General features: G+C 41.3%; 1 protein-coding gene across 1 annotated transcript in view; it reads right to left on the reverse strand.

Moving 5' to 3' along the window:
* EFEMP1 (EGF containing fibulin extracellular matrix protein 1) overlaps positions 1-18,152 on the reverse strand; it is a 49,704-nt gene extending 31,552 nt beyond the window's left edge. Inside the window, exons 1-4 of the mRNA XM_074908228.1 lie at positions 18,001-18,152; positions 17,319-17,406; positions 14,342-14,390; positions 13,903-14,163 (exon numbers count right to left, since the gene is read on the reverse strand). Coding sequence (XP_074764329.1) covers positions 13,903-14,163; positions 14,342-14,390; positions 17,319-17,402 — 394 coding nt within the window. The 5' untranslated portion in view covers positions 17,403-17,406; positions 18,001-18,152. The remainder of the gene's footprint in view (positions 1-13,902; positions 14,164-14,341; positions 14,391-17,318; positions 17,407-18,000) is intronic.
* Between the last annotated feature and the right edge of the window lie 331 nt (positions 18,153-18,483).

Raw genomic sequence — 18,483 nt, forward strand, 5'->3', positions numbered from 1 at the left:
GGAAATTTTCCCTGGTGATTGGCACCCTCTCTGTGCTACTGCCAACTGAAATAATAAAAAATTCTAAATAGTTTGGCAAGTAAAACTGAAGGACCAGTGCAAACCAGCTATAAGTATAAAGAAAAATTTAAGGGGCAGGTGGGAGGAGTAGTCTGCCTCTTCAGTACATCTCAGTTGTCTGTCTTACCCATCTAGGGTGAATTGAAAAGGAAGGGTTCTGACCTGATATAAGGAAAAACCTTTTGCCCAGAAAGGCTGCACACTCTCCACGCACAGTGGTTTTCAAGACCTGACTGGATAAACCTCCCAGGTCTGAGGGTCTGATCTCAGAGCTGACCCTGCTTTGACCAGGACGTTAAGACTACAGACCCCCTGAGGTCCCTTTTCCCCTGAATAGTCTATGCTGCTGTAAATACACTGTGCTACTACCTAGAATCTGGAGAACTGCACTACCTTTCTTTCCTATGACTTTTTACAGATAGCATTCTTCAGGCAGTAGTTGAGTCAAGTGAGGTTTCTGATTAAAACATTTATGGAGGCTGAGTCAGAAAACTTTTTTTTTAATGCAACCTAAGCACCAAACTAAACAAATTCAGGACAGCTGTGAACTGAGAGAAAAAAAACTGTAAGGAAGCCATTTGGTCATCACTGGGCTAAATTGTGAAATTAGTGCTAAGAATAGTTAACAATGGGACATAAGCATTTAATTTTTCAAATTAAGGACAAATGATAGGAATGGAAAAACCTGCATATTATCATTGCAGTTTTTAAGGGCTGTTGTCTACGCAGCCCATCCCAATTCCATCCCAATGGGACAGTAATACTGTTTTGAATCTGAATTTGTGTGACAGAGACGGTTCTGTAACTTTATGCCATAAAGCTGGAGTGCGTGTCAGTTGGTGCATTGCGTGAGCTTCTGCGATGTTCTGCAAAGAGGGTCTTGAGTTGATCCAGGCAGATCCCATGGCTGTCCCACTTAGAATGTTACAGCCAAATAAAAAAAAAAAAATTCGTGTCGCCTTTTTGCTATTTCTCGTATTTTTAGACACTTAGGATAGTTCTTTCTGGCTGAACCCCCTTGAGTGGCCATTCGGTCTGTGAAAATCCCAATTGGTCCCTTTGGTCTCTTTAATACTTTGCTTTCAGCCTACTGATCATAGCTGTTGTAGGAGTGACTCCACCCTGAGGACAAGGCACTGTGAAATGGCTCCTTAGCCCCTGTTTGGTCACAGATGAGGCATGTGTATGGAGCCCCCGGGGCTCCCACAGCAGATTCAAGCCAGAATTTGCTGAGGCCAGTTTTTGGCTAGGTTGAACGTGACAATACTAAAACAAAGAATCAAATGCAAAGAATGATATAAGCTGCTGCTGCTGCTTTTGTCCCAAATACAACCCTAAACACAGCAATATTGTTGTGTAAAGCATGTGCTTGTTAAGGTATGTAAGTGCATGCATGGCTAAGCAGGACAGACTTCTCTGTACATGCATATGTTGTCCAGAAGAATGGAGCCCAAGGTCCCTGAAAGCTGTGGCAGTACAAAAGGACATCACTGCATTTGAGTATTGCATGCTCTTCTCCCCAGTAATAAACTGTGATTCCTATGATGAAAATGTTCTGGTATTAATACCCCATTTCTTTTTGATATAGAAATGTTTTAAACTGTATTTGACAGCTAACAACCAGATCAGATTATTTATGTGTAGCTTTGTCAGAATTACAGAAATTTTTGTCTGAATTTCCCAATGGATTTAATTTTCAATAAAACTGTACTGGTTTGTGTGTTCTAAAAAAAAAAGTTTCAGCCTTCTGCAGCCTGTAGGGCAGGGAATGGTTCCACTATGACACTGAACATCTGCTGTCTACCAGACCAATTAATGAAAGCTTTGGGGAATAGGCTTTATGCTCAATCCACAGGTAGCAGCCACCAAATGCAGGAAAATGGAAGATTTAACACACTGCTTTCTCACATTGGGCAGCATCAGATACCTCAGAAGGGCACAGGTACTGCCAATCTACTTTCCCATAATTAACCTTATCTTGACATCCTTTAATAATTAAAGATTGACTTAAACATATAAATAAGGTTTCTCATCCCTCTCAAAAATTGTTTTTTTTTTTTAACTTCTGGCCTCACTGTATAAAAGCATCCAGGCCTTTGTTTAATTAAAGTTCTTAAACTGTTGGCCTTGCTCATATTCTACAGCAGTGAGTTCAGGAAGCATTTCCTTTTCTGGGGTCCTCCAACTATAGCACCTTTCAGCACCATAAATTGAAGTTTTGAATTGTTGTGTTTCAAGGTGGGCAACAGCACTCACAAGTTTGCTTTCTCTAACCCCTTGGTTATTTCTGGATTGTTTTGCCACAGTTATCTCTTCTTAGTTGTTAAACCCCCTTGTCATCCCCTAAGTGTTGATTTCTGCTGTTGCTTTCTGCTCCTCGTTTGCAATATTCCCCCTGAAAGGGGCTGGAGCAGTATGGCAAACAGTGGCACTCCCCAAGAGATGTTTGATAGGTAAGAAAATCCAGCAAGTGAACTGTTTCTGCATCATGAACAGCCACTCGCATGGCTCTGGCTTCTCTGCGAGCTGGGGAATCCCCCAGGAAACTTTCACAAGGGTGGAGAAAGCGATCAAGATCAAGGCTAGTGTTCTAAAGCTGTGCTTAGGGGAAGAGGCTGAGGGTGTTCGAGGGTGTTGCTGGGTGGATCTCCTTGGCTAGTTTCTGGTTTTGGCTTTATTACATGGCTGTGCTTTCAATTTATTTCAAAGGTGCCTGGAGCCTTATAAATCTGCATACATAGTAATGAAGAGATTCTCTTAACGGTGAATATTGCAATGTAAGTGTAATCATAATGGAGAGAACATTTTGATTTAAATACACAATGAAGCAACCTTTTCATAAATGTATCTTCTAGAAAGGGGGACTTTTCCCTTTTAGAGGCATACGGAGCCATAGTTTCTGATGAAGGAATACTTTATCTTGGAACACACACACAAAAAAGCAGCCCCTTCCCCAAAATCATGATTTCCCACATGCTGAATAACAGATTAACACCTATGAATACATTTTCTGGATTGTTTATAGAATGGTCAAACAGTGTTTACAATGTGAAAACCAGAAGGTTTTCTCCTGCACCCAACTTTTGCAATGCACAAACCGTATCAGGAGGATGGTTATAACTCTCTTCCAAGTCAGGCCCATTTGAACTGTAATGCTCTCCTGCTTCTGATTAGCCCAGCAGCCCAAGAGAGGCTTAATCAGTACAATGTTGTTGACTTAAGCCTATCATTTATATCTGCTTGTACAGTGCTCTCTGCAGCAGGTACAAAATACCAGGCAATATCTTAGGGTCTTGCAACCATCCCGAACTTTTTGTCTACTCAAGTAACATACAAGGAGTGAGCTGGAAAGAAAATCTGTCTTGATCCATCAAATGAAGCCAGATAAGATTGAGGAAGAGCCAGATTCAGGCTAAATACAAGCAGGATGACTTCAAATAAGATGTGTTTTTTCTTCACCCTTGGAAACAGGAATGATTCTGGACTTTGCACACTTTCCTGATTCTCCAACAACTTCTGGGAAGAATAAAGTAAGGTATCTTCCACAGCCTACAGGGGCAGATCAGTGGGTGCTCCAAAGCCCTGCTTATTTCTGATGCGACGCTGCACTAAGTGCAACACTGCCTACTGAAATATTACTGCTTTTAACTACTGTGACAGGCAATACCTCGTTTTATCTGGTTCACCTTTATCATCTAAAAGCTATGTGGAAAACTTCCTTCTGATAAGAAAGTCCTTTGAGAACAAATTCATCTACTGGGAAAGTGCTTTTTAAATACTACAAGATATAAAAGTACAAGTAAGATCAGGTAATGTAGGTGCAAAACAAAATGGTTTCAAAATTGATGTAGAACTCAGTAACTATTTTTTCAAGGCACTTGACAAAGATACCTATTTCTTGAAATGACGCTCTCTTTATCAACTCAGATGAACCTTCTCCAAATACTGAACTATATTTGTTCCTTCTAAATGTGTATTTAATTCCATCTCTTTTCTAATGCAGTTCAGATTCTCAAAATTCTCCACGGAGTAAGTCTAGACAAGAAAGAGATTGCTTTTTCCATCTTTCTATCAAGATAGTTTTATAAGCTAGGTCAAGTCAGCTAAAATCACACTTAAATTTCTGCTCGCTTTGCCATGTTTTATTCCTTTCCTCTGTGCAAGTCTGTTATTAAATGTTAGCTTACTGGCAACCTCTTTAAAACCATACAGAAAATTGCTACCTGTCAAAAGTCCTGCATTTTCCAATTCTAACTACTTCTGTTAGAACAGGCAGCTGTTACAGTATTGATGAGGCTTCCTTTTTAAATTGTTAATGCTCAGAGATATGCAGTAATTGATTGTCCATCTTACTGTTTTTCTGACATGGTAATTTTTCATCCCGTAAGATGTCTTATTTTTTTCCCCCTTCATTTCTTTAACTCTTGTGAATTTTAATTACTGAAAAGCAAACCTCTAAATCTTCATATAAACACCAGTTTTACACAGCAGTCTGACTTATCAAAGTTCTTCTTTTGGTGAAAGTTAAAGCTGGTAGTGGAATTTAGGTGTCAATAGTATTGAAGTAGGTGAGCTGACTATTTACTCGGAGGCCAGCAGAAAGCCAGTTCTCCTTCATAAAGACCGTCTTTTTGAAAGAAAAGATACATGGGTAGACAGTGATCAATTACTTTGAAAACTGAGGCTGAAGATTTTACTGGTATTGATGGACACACAAAAAAATTCTTGAAGCCATTCAGGCTTGAAACTAAAATCGTCGTCCCCTCCGTTGCTTTCACTATCTATTGTGATTGGACCACACAGATTATGCCCAGTTACCTGTTAACAGAAATCCCACCCATGCAGGCATGTGCATATAAAAATCCTTGAACAAGTTATGTTTGTACTCAGGAAACAAGAACATCTGTTCAGGCATGGACTAAACATGCTCAAGTGCAATGTCAGATTTGCTTATCTCATATCCTACTGGGTCATGCATTAGACTAGAAGTTTACTTCAGATTAAATTCAGTTTATAAAAGAAATTTCATCCATGTCTTCTTTTCAGAACTGATTTAAATAGGCTTCAATGATGCCTAGATACATTCACTCAAAGGCATGAATTTTTTTAAAATCAGAAGTTAATTATGACAGATTTGGAGTTTCCCAAACTAAAATTCTCTTTCCAGGAGATATACCTTCATACAGTGAATCCTTTATTATCCTATTAATGAATTTTACTTATTTATGTGGTTGACCATCACCACTATCCTTGACCAAACAAGCACTATTTTTTCTACCTCCTAAAAACTAGTGGTTTGACAGTAAGAAATGAAAATAAGAAATCTGTATAAAAAAACCCAACACAATGACAAGAAGCCCCAAACCCAAACCAAACAAAAACCCCCAAACAAACCAATACCAAACCAAAAAACCCCACCAAAACAATAAACACCCCACCTTCCAACTGCAGAATAGTTATGGGGCATTTTTCAGTTAGGTGAAATTAATTATTTTGAGTATTCTGTAACAGCAACAGATAAGGGTCTACTGAAGATGTAGTTTTAAAAATGTCTAATTAAGAGACTGGGATACATTATGCCAGAAAAGGCCTAACTTATTTCAGGGCCTCAAGAACTTCTCAGCATTGTAGCTTACAAAAGTGTGAGCAACACATTGTTTTCTCAGTAACGTTCAGCTTCAAAGCTACAGGTTTTACCATATAATTATACATAACAAAGATTAGACATTTCTCCACTATATTTACCACAGAACCAACTTTTAACATGATTTCAGATCAACAAAACACAAATGTGAACAAGCATAAAGGTATTTTATAATAACTACATGTATGCTAAACTACTTCACAGCTCTGTAATTTGCAAATCCCTCTTGTATTTTTAGTAATGCTAAAATGTAAATGAAGGTACAAGCAGGATTCTTGCACATTTAGCATGTTCTTTCAGGTTAAATTTTGCTGTATATTGAACTATGACAAATAAGTTTTCTCTCCAGCTTTCTGGCTGCTCTGAAAATAAAACTTAGCAAATTAAAGATGAAATCAGATACAATCTTTGTGAAATGTCATGATTTCAATCCATGAACTTTATATGACCAATTACCTATTCCTTATATTCTTGTCACACACACAGAGAAGAGATCTTACTAGCCAAGTTCAGATCTTTCAATCTTGTGGATAGAAGCAACTGAATTTTGAGAGTTATGTGGCAAACCTCCCTTTGATAAGAACCCTTGAGCTGAAGGATGCTTAAATCTTGTATGAATTATTACAGAACATGCATAAATGATAGTCCAGAAAAAATAGCTCGAAAAGCATCACAGAGGGAAAATGAGAATAAATATTCTTTAAGTACAATGAAAGGAGATTGACAAGCTCAACTTATACGAAAGCCATGAACAAAACCTAAAAGTTATTACTCAACATTATTAACATGTACACAGGACAGAGGGGTTGCTATGACAAAGTGCTGTCCAAGAACAGTTGACTACACCACAAAATACACAGAATGTTTGAGATACAACCCAGTAAGGTGAACTCAAAAATTACTCTCTGGTGGTTTCCTCCAGACCAAAAATACCTTGCTAGTATGGGGTCCTAGTAGTACCATGTTCTCATCGTCCTTGGCAATAGGGAAATGGCAAAATAGCAAGACTAAACAACATACTGATTTAACTGAAGTAAAGGTGGAGACTGGTTTGCTTGACTACAGTGCAGCAGATATTCTTCCTTAGTGAAGGACATGCAGAAGAACACAGGCATCCCTAGGTGGTACAGTGAAGAACTGAATAGACCACTTCTGTATTTGTAGGAAGCTTTGATCTTCCTGTAGATGATTTTGTCATACATAGAAAGGCAAAGAAAAGCTGTAGCTGCCATCGTTCTTTGCCAGCATGAAAAAGAAATGAAGAAAATCACTTGGAAAGAGAAAATAAGAAAAATAAGTTTTGAACTCCACCTCTTGTTTTCCAGCTTGCTAAATTCACATCCCATCGTTGGAGATGCTCGAGAAATATCTTGGGCCTTTAAAAACTTTGTAATGCTGAGATCCTGCAGAATTGTTCTAGAGTCAGAAAAGGTGACTTGGTAACCCAAACTTCAAAAATGAAAATAAAACACTGATAAGAACATTTCAATTACATAGTAAGTGATCTGAAGCAGGAATCAGGTTTGAAAACAGAGAAAAACGTGTTGGTTGAGAGGAAATTACCCTTAGCAAACAACTGGAGAAAGGAGGAACACACTACCTTTTTCTGCAGGCTCAAGAACTGCAGTGCAGGATGAAGTAACTGCAGACCTGCTCCAAGCAAACCCACTGCGAACACAGCTATCTAATTCTTTCATGGATGTATGGGAGGAAAAATCTATTCACCAAGTGGCTATAGTATCACTATAAGATTATCCAAGAGTGGTGCTAAAAGTAGCTGCCAGGATGCTCTCTCTCACGCTGCTGTTACTGCGAGGGAAACTTTCTGTAGTAGACCACAGTTCATTGACAGCAGGTATTGAAACTGGGAACAAAAGCCAGCTTGAACTCCCACAAATCATGTTTTATACTGATGCTACTAAACGCAACAGATCATAGCTCTCATTCCTTGTCGGTTTACTGACCTTTAGGCTGCTTGTGTCCAAGCGTTTGCAACAAATACAGGGAATTCCTCAAAGAGATAAATAAATACTCCGTGCCTTTTAATGGGGTGCCAAGTATACTGGGATGTCCAGTCAGGATCAGACAGACATAAGCACATCCTTCCCCTTTGCTATCTGGTGTTATTCCTGATTGCATTCTGAAAAAGACCTCCAGCTTAGAGAGTGAAATTCTGAAGGAGGACAGATGGCTGGAAGCTTGGACTTTCTTCAGGCCCTGGAGCCTTCTGAATACATTTGTTATCTTTTGTCTGTCAAAAAATTAGCCTCCTCAGAGCTCCTAAGCAAACAGGCTTTACAATCAACAAATCAAACTTGAAAGTATGACAGTCGATGTGATTACAGTATGATGCCATTTTTCTTGAATAAGAAGCCTTAGGAACTGCTAATGAATTTACTTAAAGTTCAAGTTTAGTGCTTGCTTGCATACTCGTAATTCAGGAAGCAAAGGTAAATACAACTTTCGGAAGCTTGCCTGAATCTAGGCCACTTAGTGTGATTAGCATATGGTCTGAGTCTTTAGCTGCAATGTACCGAGCATATTCCTGCAGGGGTCAGAATAATGGAAAAGCAGTAAGTGACTAAAGGAAGTAAAGCAGCTGCTAGTATTTGTGCTTGTGATGGATGTTCACAGTAAAATGGTCAGACAGAACAGAGGATATCTATCCAAGGTCTTGACACGACACTCACAGCTGTGCAAACAGCACAGATGGGAAGATGATTCAGAGTGGCCAAATTCTGAAAATGCCCCAAACCAGGCCCTCAAAACAAGATAGCTTTTTGTGACCTCCTCTCTGGTCCCTCAGGGCTATTACAGAGATGCTCCAGAGAGGACTCTTTGCAGCAAAACCCAGCAGTTTCACAGACTAACAGCTTGAACAGTTGGTTCAGGATGCGCTGAGGAAAGATGATCGCTGCATGGCATACCCAAATGTACAAGAAATTAATTGGCTTCTATGAACACTTGGTACAAAGAGCTGTGCAAATGTCAGCTTGTATCCTTCTGCGGATTCTCTCAGACTGGCAAAATTCTTACGGCTTTTCCAAGTAATTAGTATTCAAATGGCATGTATAACCAGGTCAGTCTCTTAAGAGTGGCTACTGCTGGCAACAAGTACTCTCCACTTGCTGAAGTACTGCAGCAAACATATGGACATCTGAACTGTGCCCAAGCAGGTGCTCTGACCAACCGATGGCATCCTAAAACAGGTAACTAGTCCTTATTTTTCCTACCACAGCCTCTCACCTCACCCTGTCCTCAAACTAAACAGGTCTTGTTGGGAGGAACAACTCTGGAAGTGAACTTGTCACAACTCAGGCTCTTTTAAGAGTGGTCCTGAAGGCAATTTTTTATAGTGCTCCTTAAACCAAGGGCAATATTTTGCAAAAGGCTCTCCAAAACATTTCCAGGGCCAGCCTTAGAAAATACTATAGGTGTATTTTAGGTTATGTCTAGATTAGGAAGTAGCGTGGACCCACAGGAGCAGATCAGAAGTTGGTGCAGAGGCTCCAGTGTCCCAGTACCTGCATTTCTGAGGGTCTTGGGGCTCTGTCTAGTCTGGTCCTGGAGCCTGAACACTCGTTAGTGGCTTGGGGCGTATTAGCAGCACTCCTGCGGTGCATTTCAGGTTTAGTTTCATCTGAATGGGATCTGGTTGGCATGTTCCAAGACCGCTCAGTGAGGCAAATCAAAGCGTGTTAAGTGGAGCTCATTAGGAGGTGCATTTCAGAAGTGCACTCTGCACCCCAGCCAAAATGTCAATGAAGAGCAACCTGCCAGAGGCACACCCAGGCTCTCCAACATGAACCCGTTCTGCCAAGGGCCAGATTGAGTGCACCTGCAATTACTCCATTCTTATGTCCTTAGATGCCACTTGCACATCCCAGACATATATACATATATAAAATATGAAGTTATTTCTGTAGGGAAAACAAAAGATCATTAACTGCATTACCTTTTTCCCCTTTTCCCTCACTCCTTAAAATTAAAAAAAAAAAAAAAAAGAATCTAGAGATGAAAAACTTAGTCTTATTTACACCAGGTTAACTTCTCGAGATAAAAGCCTAGATTGAGTACAGTAAGTTACTTTGAAAAATACTGGAAAACCAAATAACACCCCCCTCCCCAACTCCTATCAGTGAAAAGCTCCCTAAAATTATTTTGCATGAAAAAAATAACTACAGCATAGAATACAAATTAATTCCTTTCCTCCCCCCCCCCCCCCCCCCCGAGAAGTAAAAAAGCAACCAACATCCACTAAGACGAGGCAGAACTATCTGGAAAAAGGTGTTTCTTCCATGTAAGAAAGCATTAATATATTTTTTAACAATCTGTCTCCCCCCTGTAATTTACAGTCACAGTAGCACAAAGGGTTATAAGGAGACTTGAGAAATATAGGAAGACAATTTATCCAAGGAGCAAAAGTTTTCTTACTTTATTGCTTGTATTGCCAGCATGATAGGAATGGAAGGAAAAATAAGTTCTTTTCCCTTCTCAGTTTTACAGGTTATTTGGTACCTTTGCTTGGTCTTTTTTTCCATTCAAGTGTCATTAACATTCTAGAAAAAGCTAGTAGTTTCTTGCAGCCTAGATTTGACAAAATTGAATTAATTGGGTGATTTTCTTTTGACTTCAATAGGAGTGGACTCAAATCACAAAGAGCGTAACAACACAGTAGAAATACGATTCAGTCTTGTATGCAGGCAACAGAGTGCAGCTATTTATGTTTTTTATTAGGCAAAAAGTGTCTTTGAATATGAGCTAACTCAGCAATTTGCTTATTTCTTACTCTGTTTTTTGCTCTTCCTGATGTGAGTGATACTCTCACCACGACAGGTCAGAACACCTGAGTGGCTTCCTGAAAGTGCTGGCAGGTGCTACATGGGAATCTACCTTAGTGACTCATTCAGCAGCCCTTCGTTGAGGGCAAATTTAGAAGTGACAGTGAAGTGTGAACTTACTCTGCAGAGACAGGGAAAAGAGGGATTAGTTAAGGTCATAAACTCAGAATTTAAGGTGCAGTGAAAGCGTTTTAAGTTGAAGCACAAAACTCAACTGCTCTTTACATACTCTACGTAGATCTTACTCCAGAGTAACTTCCTCTCATCTTTTCATCAGCTTTGGGACTTCCTGGTACTTACTGCTCATGTATACTATCTGAGGAATTTCCCAGGAAATTTTTGCTAGCCACGCTTTTAATGTCAAGACAATTACACAAGAACACGTTTCTGATCACTAGCGGTTATAAAAGTTATGTATATCATAGGAAAAGGCAGTCATTTCCATGGAGTTGTCTTCTGTCAGGCAGTGTGCTTTGCTATCAACCTGCCATCTATGCTATTCATGTGCTACGTGGTCTCTGATAAATAGCAGCATGCTTTGCAGACAGAAATCTCTCCAACACTGATAAACATAGTAGTTGTCACTTGTTTTCTTCAGGTCAGAAGTTAAGAAGGTATTAAGTATCGTTTGTAATTCAGGCATATGGCCATGTTTTGGCAAATTAAGAAGTGTGGAGAATCATGTGCCTCTCTGAATGCTTCTCATTCCTGTCAATAGAAATAGGATCTGGCCCCACTGCATTGTGCTTTACTTAAGGCTGAAGCTCAGCACACTACAGGACTAGTGTCATTTATGAGTGTTTATTCCAAGCACAGAAAGCAACATGAGCGTGTTTGGCCTATCGTACCCTCGCTATTCAATGTTTAAAAAGGGAGTGGACATTTGTATTAAAACAGAAGGCTCCTCATACTCTCGTATGATGTCAGTAATACAGCTCCTCAGAGCATGTTATTGTTTTAAACAGAGGTCTCCACACTTTCACATTGGTTATAAAATACTTAGTGCTGCTGGACTGGAAGGAAAATGTCATACATCTGCAAACAATTAGAAGGAGCTGGACTTCATATTTGATTTACTAAACAATAAAACAAGCTTAAGTGTGACTATATGTGTAAGTTACACTCCCTAGGAGCCTTGAGCAGTTATCATAGCAAAGTCTTTTAACCATAATTAAATAAATCCACAGTGGGACCATTGCTGATCAAGATTATCTTTTAGAAGATATTTTCAGCAGTGAAAAGCATGAAGATCATGAAGTTGAATGCATGCTTTAAGTGCTCCAAAAGTCTTTTATCCTTTCTTTCAAGCACACTGTCCACTACCCTTTTCCCAGCTGGAATTCATTCAGTACAATACATTTCAGCTTTTAAACACTAATATTTCCATGCTTTCTGCATTTAGATTGAAATTTTGGCATAAGGAAATTAGTAGCAAAACTCTTGATTCAGTCAAGCCCAAGATTTCACCATAGTTTATGTGTCTGCTAGTTACAAGTTCTGGTACTATAACAACGGTTAACTGTCCTTCTAAATTAACCAAAAGTTTGTGATTTGAATATAAATATTTAGTTGTAAGTTTTAGGAAGCCAGAGCATGAAGTAAAATAATAGTAATGTATCACCACCAATCTACTCCTTGACAAAACAAAAACCTCAACCAGTTTTTAGTCTCCTAATTAACCCTAACTTTCAACCTTTATTCAGAACATAAAGTATTGGTACTACACCCTGGTAAAGTTTCCTATGCTATCCCTGACTTACACACCTAAAGCCACTGTAGCAAAAGTCATCTTCATGTTTGGAAATCTTCTAGCATTACTTGCATTTTTTTTTAATCAAGCAAAAACGTTGTTCCACGTTAAAGTTGAAGCAGTTTATTGCAATTCAAAGATGAGTGCCAGCTAGAAAAACACAGCACCACCTGAGGAAGGGAGTGCCGGATCAAACACAGCAGTCCAGTATTCTGTTCCTGGTTCTGCTGCTGCTTTTGCTGAATTTAACTAAGGAAGAAATGCTTTGTCACCCTTGGCATTGATCTTCTCTTGATCACCCTAAGTGAATGCTCAGGGTTAAGGGGGATTGTGGTACCAACCTCCTGCGGTAGGTTCTTTACTTGACATTCTTGAATTAGAGTGACAGAAATGTTGAACATAAGCAGATAAGCCAGAAATGCAACTCTGAGGCTTTGCCTACAAAAATAACTTATCCAGCCTCCATGATGATTACTATGCTTCAAAATGACAGGGAATTTACTTACTGGTGATAAATAATGTTCTGTGTACATGAATACCAGGCAGAAAGGAACTACCACTATATATTACAGCTCACCCTGATTACAGTCACTCAAGTACTATTTTATATGATTATACTGTTATGGGCCACAAAGTGGAAAAGATGAACCATGAGGTCAAGTTTTGCCCTCTGTTTGCACGGGTATCCCACTACCATGCCTGGAAACCAAGTTTGTGAACAAGGAGTAGAATATATTTTTATGAAAGAAAACAAAACAGCGGACAAAACGTTTGTTACTTCAGCAAGTATAAGAGTAAACTATTTATATAAAATAATAAATGAAACAGTCTTAGTTTACAGTAGCGCTTGAGTCTGGTCCCTGAATGCATACAATTAACATTGCTAATAGCCTGAGAATTTTGGCACTGCGTGTGGTGTATGTACACTCAGATGAAAGCTCTTCATTGCCATAGTTTCAGAGACTGGTTAGACTATGACTGGAAGTAAGCTGGCAGGGTCTGCGCAGAACTACTTCCATAGAGATCAGAAGAGCACAAGCTGTTCAGATGTTTGGTTCCTACTACTTGAGAAATATTCTTTGTCCATAATAAAAACACCGTATTCTTCTCCATTGCAATCTGGTCTCAGCAAAAGTTCACATGGTGGTTATTTTTTGTCCCGTTCAGCATTCACTTACTGAAGAACACACAGTTTGGCAAATCTTTAGAAATTATCTATAACACAACTTGCTGTGCTGCCTGCTCTTTTCAAAGCACCACCTCTCCTAGACATACGGAATACAATACGAGATGTTTGACTGAAGTTGCTTACTTTGATTAAGGGTTTTTTTGAGGATCTACAGACAACAGACTTAATTTTACCTGTTAGCCTGAAAGAGATGGAACAGGCTGTAAGGCTGCAATCAACTGAAGTCCTGTTACCTTGAACAATACCAGCATGTACTTTTTTTATTTATGTATGTTAAGTGAGTATGTGTCTGGTTTAATGGTGCAACAATATATTCTAGTAAAGGCAAGGGTTCCAGGCTGTCATTTTCCAGGCTTTAGATTTGTTATCACATACACTCCAGTGACACTGAAAGCAAAACACAGGGCAGCTTGCTTACCTTGGCACACATTGTGATCACTTTGCTCATATCCAGCTGCACACTGGATTTGATGAGTTGGGTTTGGAGGGGCACGGTGAGGATCAGCTGGAGTCCGTCGAATGACGTTGTTTCGACCACTAGTGGATTCAGCTGCTGCTTCTTCTCGCTCATTTACAATAATTTGCGCTGTTCTAGGTAGACAGAGGTATCCTCCATAGTGGTTAACACATTTCATCCCACCTTTACATGCATCTGGGACTATTTCACATTCATCAATATCTGTGGTTAGCAACAACACAAGTCATGCTTTTAACAGTCGAACCTTCTGCAACAGCCATGAATATATCTAACACGAAGAGACATGCAAGCACACCTCCTTCTCCAAAAGAGGGGTGTGTAATGACAATATTTAATGAATACCGATGGCAAGTCTGTCTTTGAAATTTATTTACTGTACCTTTACACCGTTGCCTAACAGGATCCCATTCATAGCCATCTGTGCATTGCTACAGAGAGAAAAAAAAAAATTTAAAAATTAGCCTACTTGTGATTATCTTGGAAAAATAATCAAGCACGTTTCAACAAACTCAAAGTTTGACACTAAAGGAAATGCAATGTTTGTGTACCTTGGTAAGCTAGAAAAATGGCTGCTGGTACAGCATTGCTGTGCAGGAACAAGTACATACAGAGAGATCCTCTATCTCAGGAAGTTCCTGAGTTATGGTTTGCTGTGAGTAGGTAGGTTTTATTGCAGCTGGGGAACAAAGTGAGAAAAGCATCACTCACTCCTTGCCTTGCTCCTATACACTCTTTTAAAACTTGTCATTGGGCAAACCCTGGAACAAGTGAACCTTTGGATTGACCCAGCTGACCAGCATGAAAATCTTATGAAAAAGAAGCAAATTTTTCTGAATTTTCATCTTGTTTGCTGCCTTCCAACAGGCGAATATCTTTCATTCCTGAGACCTGGTTTGCCAGAGGGATTAATGGGCCTTGAAGGCACCACACTTCATCCTCTCTCCCATCAGCACTCTAGCAATGGGGAAGGATCCCATGACAGCTGGAAATTCATTCACGTGCTTTTTAATCACATGACTCCAGGAACTGCAGTCTAGGAAGAACAATTTATATTGTGAGACATACAATAAACCATTAGAGTTTGTAACAGTGGGACTACTTACATAAATAAGACTGCAAAATTCCAACAAGACCATGCTCAGCAACCATTCATATCACTGCTGACTAGCAAGTTCAGGAAGAATTTTAAATATTCTGCCCTGCAGTTAGGGTGGCATCTTCATTAACACTCTGCTCAAAAACATTAAATTGTCTGGAGGGCAGTAATTTTAATCACAGGTGACAGTTATGGAAACTGGTTAGCAAAGTGTCACAATGCTGCCAACTACAGCAGACACGTTTATAAGATCAATGAATCAACTGAGCCGTGCTACGAAGGTGCATATGCACACTATGCTGCTTAGGATATTACTTTAATGGCCCTATAGAAAAAAAGAATTGAGTCGGCTAATGTAATTAGTCACAGTCAAGCAAGCTAAATCTTGTTGCAACTCCTCTGCTGCAGAGCAACCACACAAGTGACAAATTTGACCTTCCGATGCCGAGATCCACTTGTCCCATGCACTATCCTCAAGTTATTTTGAGGAACTTGTTACTAACAGACACGGACTCAGCAATGGGATTGAAAGCATTTTGTTCATTTGCAGGTGATGCCAGCGATCTTCCAACAGAGCAGCGAGTTGTCACTTTGGAGGCTTTTTCTTCCAAAGGGGTAAGCGGACAGCAAATTGTATTACAATTGTCGATTTCTAAAGGAATGACTACATGCTGAGTTGACAACACCAAAGTTACTGTAGCTATGAAAACGCAAACCCAAAGGAAAACAGCTAATTCATGCATTTACTGAATCACCCAATTCCTGTTAATGCACAACAGAAGTACTGTCTATTTAACTGTAAGGAGCCAAGTCCATCTATTACTGCAGCTGAAGGGACTTTTACAGCAGAAAAGGATTTGGCCCTAAATTAATCCAATGTACACATGAGAAACAGTAGCATCCCTGAGTAAAATCTCCAAAAGCTAAGGTTTGGGGTTTTTTTACATGATTAGAGTCTCGTGGTCACTGAAGCACCTAAATGCTAAGACCTTGTGGAAAATGGAGTATAGGAACCCAAGTCATATATGCATGCTAGAAATTTTCCACTGGTATAAACAAAGCTATGTAAGCTTATCAGAAAATGCTAATTAATTTTTTAGACAGAATATGTAATAAGTGTAAAAAAGGGAGGGATAGGATCCCTATGTTAGTCTGGATTTTCAAAAGGTAATTAGACCTTCAGTTTCCACTTATATACAGGGACTTAAAAATCCCAGAAGCCTCTAAATAGAAGTACTCCCAACCTTAAAAAAAAATCTATTGCTTCTAAAGCCCAGTGTTGACTGACTTCCTGATGCTCACTTGAGGCTTCTTTGAGCTCAGTCTTCTACAATAAGGTCCAACTCTGCAATATTTACTTGCTTGAGCCATCCCACTGACTTCAGTAGGATTACTTGTATAAGACACAATCTCAGTCTTTGGCTGTGGTTCTCTAACTTTTTGCATGTGTGCAGAATTTTCTGCTTGTGTGGCATTGCGCTAATGTCTGTACACATATTCAGAGGTCCACCCATATGAAGCAAGTTGCAGGGATTACAACTGTAATCAGATGTGAAAATGTGGGTTTTTCCCCGGCCCAAGCCGATGTAATTGCCACTCCTTCTATGACATGCATTATGCAAGCCAAAGACTGAATACAAGCAGATTAAAAAAAAAAAAAACACCTTACAAAAAGGCCTTTAAATCTCTCACCCTATCACTTGGTTACAAGCAGAACCTATTTCCAGTGTTCTCGTACAATTTTATCAAGCCGTGCAAAAACCACTACTCAGAACCAGCTCAGAAACTAACAGTCCTATGATCACTCCAGGACTTAGATGCTTCATTAAGAGCACTGAATTCTGAAGTACTTACATTCTGTTAAAACTAGCTTGAAATATCCAAAAGAAAACACAGAAGAATGTTTGACCTAATTATTTGTCAGATTCCATATATTTCAAGTGAAGGTCCTAAGGACCCTGTCTTTATGAAAATGCATTTTAAGAATATTAAAACCACATAATTTTGCTCAGTTCATCAAGCTCAGTCTGTAGATAAGCTTTTCAGAACAGGCAGTTGTAGCCTATTTTGTTCAATCCTGTCAACTTCAACTTTAAAACTCGTTGCAGTGCAGGAACGGCTTATTTTATGGTTAACATTCGAACTCAAAGAACTCTGTATTTCATGCTATACATTGGCAAGAAATTTGGTTTTTCTTAAGGGTCATTTAGGGAAGAATCCCTGCAAAGCAGTAATTATCTCAAACTCTATTAAACCTTACCGTGTATGTTATGGTTTCCTCAGTTTCCTGCGAATGTACTGTAATAAGAATGAGACCAGCCAAGAACGTAGCTGTCAACATCATGAACCTTGAAAGAAAGAAAGAAAAAAAACAAACCACCAAATAAAGCGGGAATATTTTTAGCGCTCTCCTTGGCCGGAGGACGCGGTCAGCACCTCCGGGAGCGGGTCCTGCCCCGGCTGCGAGCGCAGGGCGCCCGCCCAGCCCCTACCTGTGGGAAGCGGCCGGGGCGCTGCCCCTTTTCTCCTGCAAGAAGAGGGTGAGGTTTGACCGTGCTTCCAGCCCCTTGTCGTTTATCCAGCTGACGAGGGGTTGGGGGCGGGGGGGGGGGGGGGAAAGTCAGTGGAGTTTAAAATAACACAGCACTTGATACCCCACCGGGCACCCCGGCGCGGCGCTGAGCAAGGCGCAGGCGGTGCGACCGTCCTGCCATCGCACGTTTTGGGGCGGCAAAGCGATTTTTTGGTAAAAGCTCCCCGTCCGCAAGGAGAGCGGGGGGGTGTGGGGAGACCCAGAAGGGACGAGCCACGGGACGCACGTCGCCGCGGGGAGAAGACAGCGGCGGGCCGGGCCGAGCTGCTCCCGCCGGGCACCTGCTGGGCTCGGCCCGGGGCCGCCCTGTCCCGGGGAGCGGCCCCCGCCCCGCGCTGTCCGCTCCTACCTGCGGCGGGGCCGGTGCGGGCGGCGGTGGTTGCTGCTGCTGCTGCTAGTCCCGGCAGCGCCTTTTCGCGGCGGCTCGGCCCCGTCCGTCCGTCTGTGCGTCTGTCTGTCCGCTGGCTCCGCTGCGGTGCCGGCACCCGCTCGCTCTCCTCCCCCCCCCCCCCCCCGCGGGCCTTCAGCGAAACAGACCCGGTCCCGGCTCCTACCGGAGCCCCCGGACGCCCCCTACCGACCCCGCAGCGGCCGGAGCCCTGCGGCGGAGCGAGGCGGGGCGGGGCCCTCCGCCGCTCCCTGCCCTCGCTCGCCCGCCCGCCGGCGGTGCCCTGAGGCGGGGCAGGTGCGGCGCCCCGCCGCCATGTTGGGGCTGTGAGGGGCCGGGCGGGGCGGCGCCGCCTGAGGGGAGCCGCGGGTGCAGCGCGCTGCGCGGAGGGAACTTCCCGCCGGCCCTGCGCGGGAAGGGCTCCCACAGCCGCTCCCTCGGGCC

Source organism: Athene noctua, chromosome 1 (genome assembly GCF_965140245.1).
Source record: "Athene noctua chromosome 1, bAthNoc1.hap1.1, whole genome shotgun sequence".
In the NCBI taxonomy this organism is placed as follows: domain Eukaryota; kingdom Metazoa; phylum Chordata; class Aves; order Strigiformes; family Strigidae; genus Athene; species Athene noctua.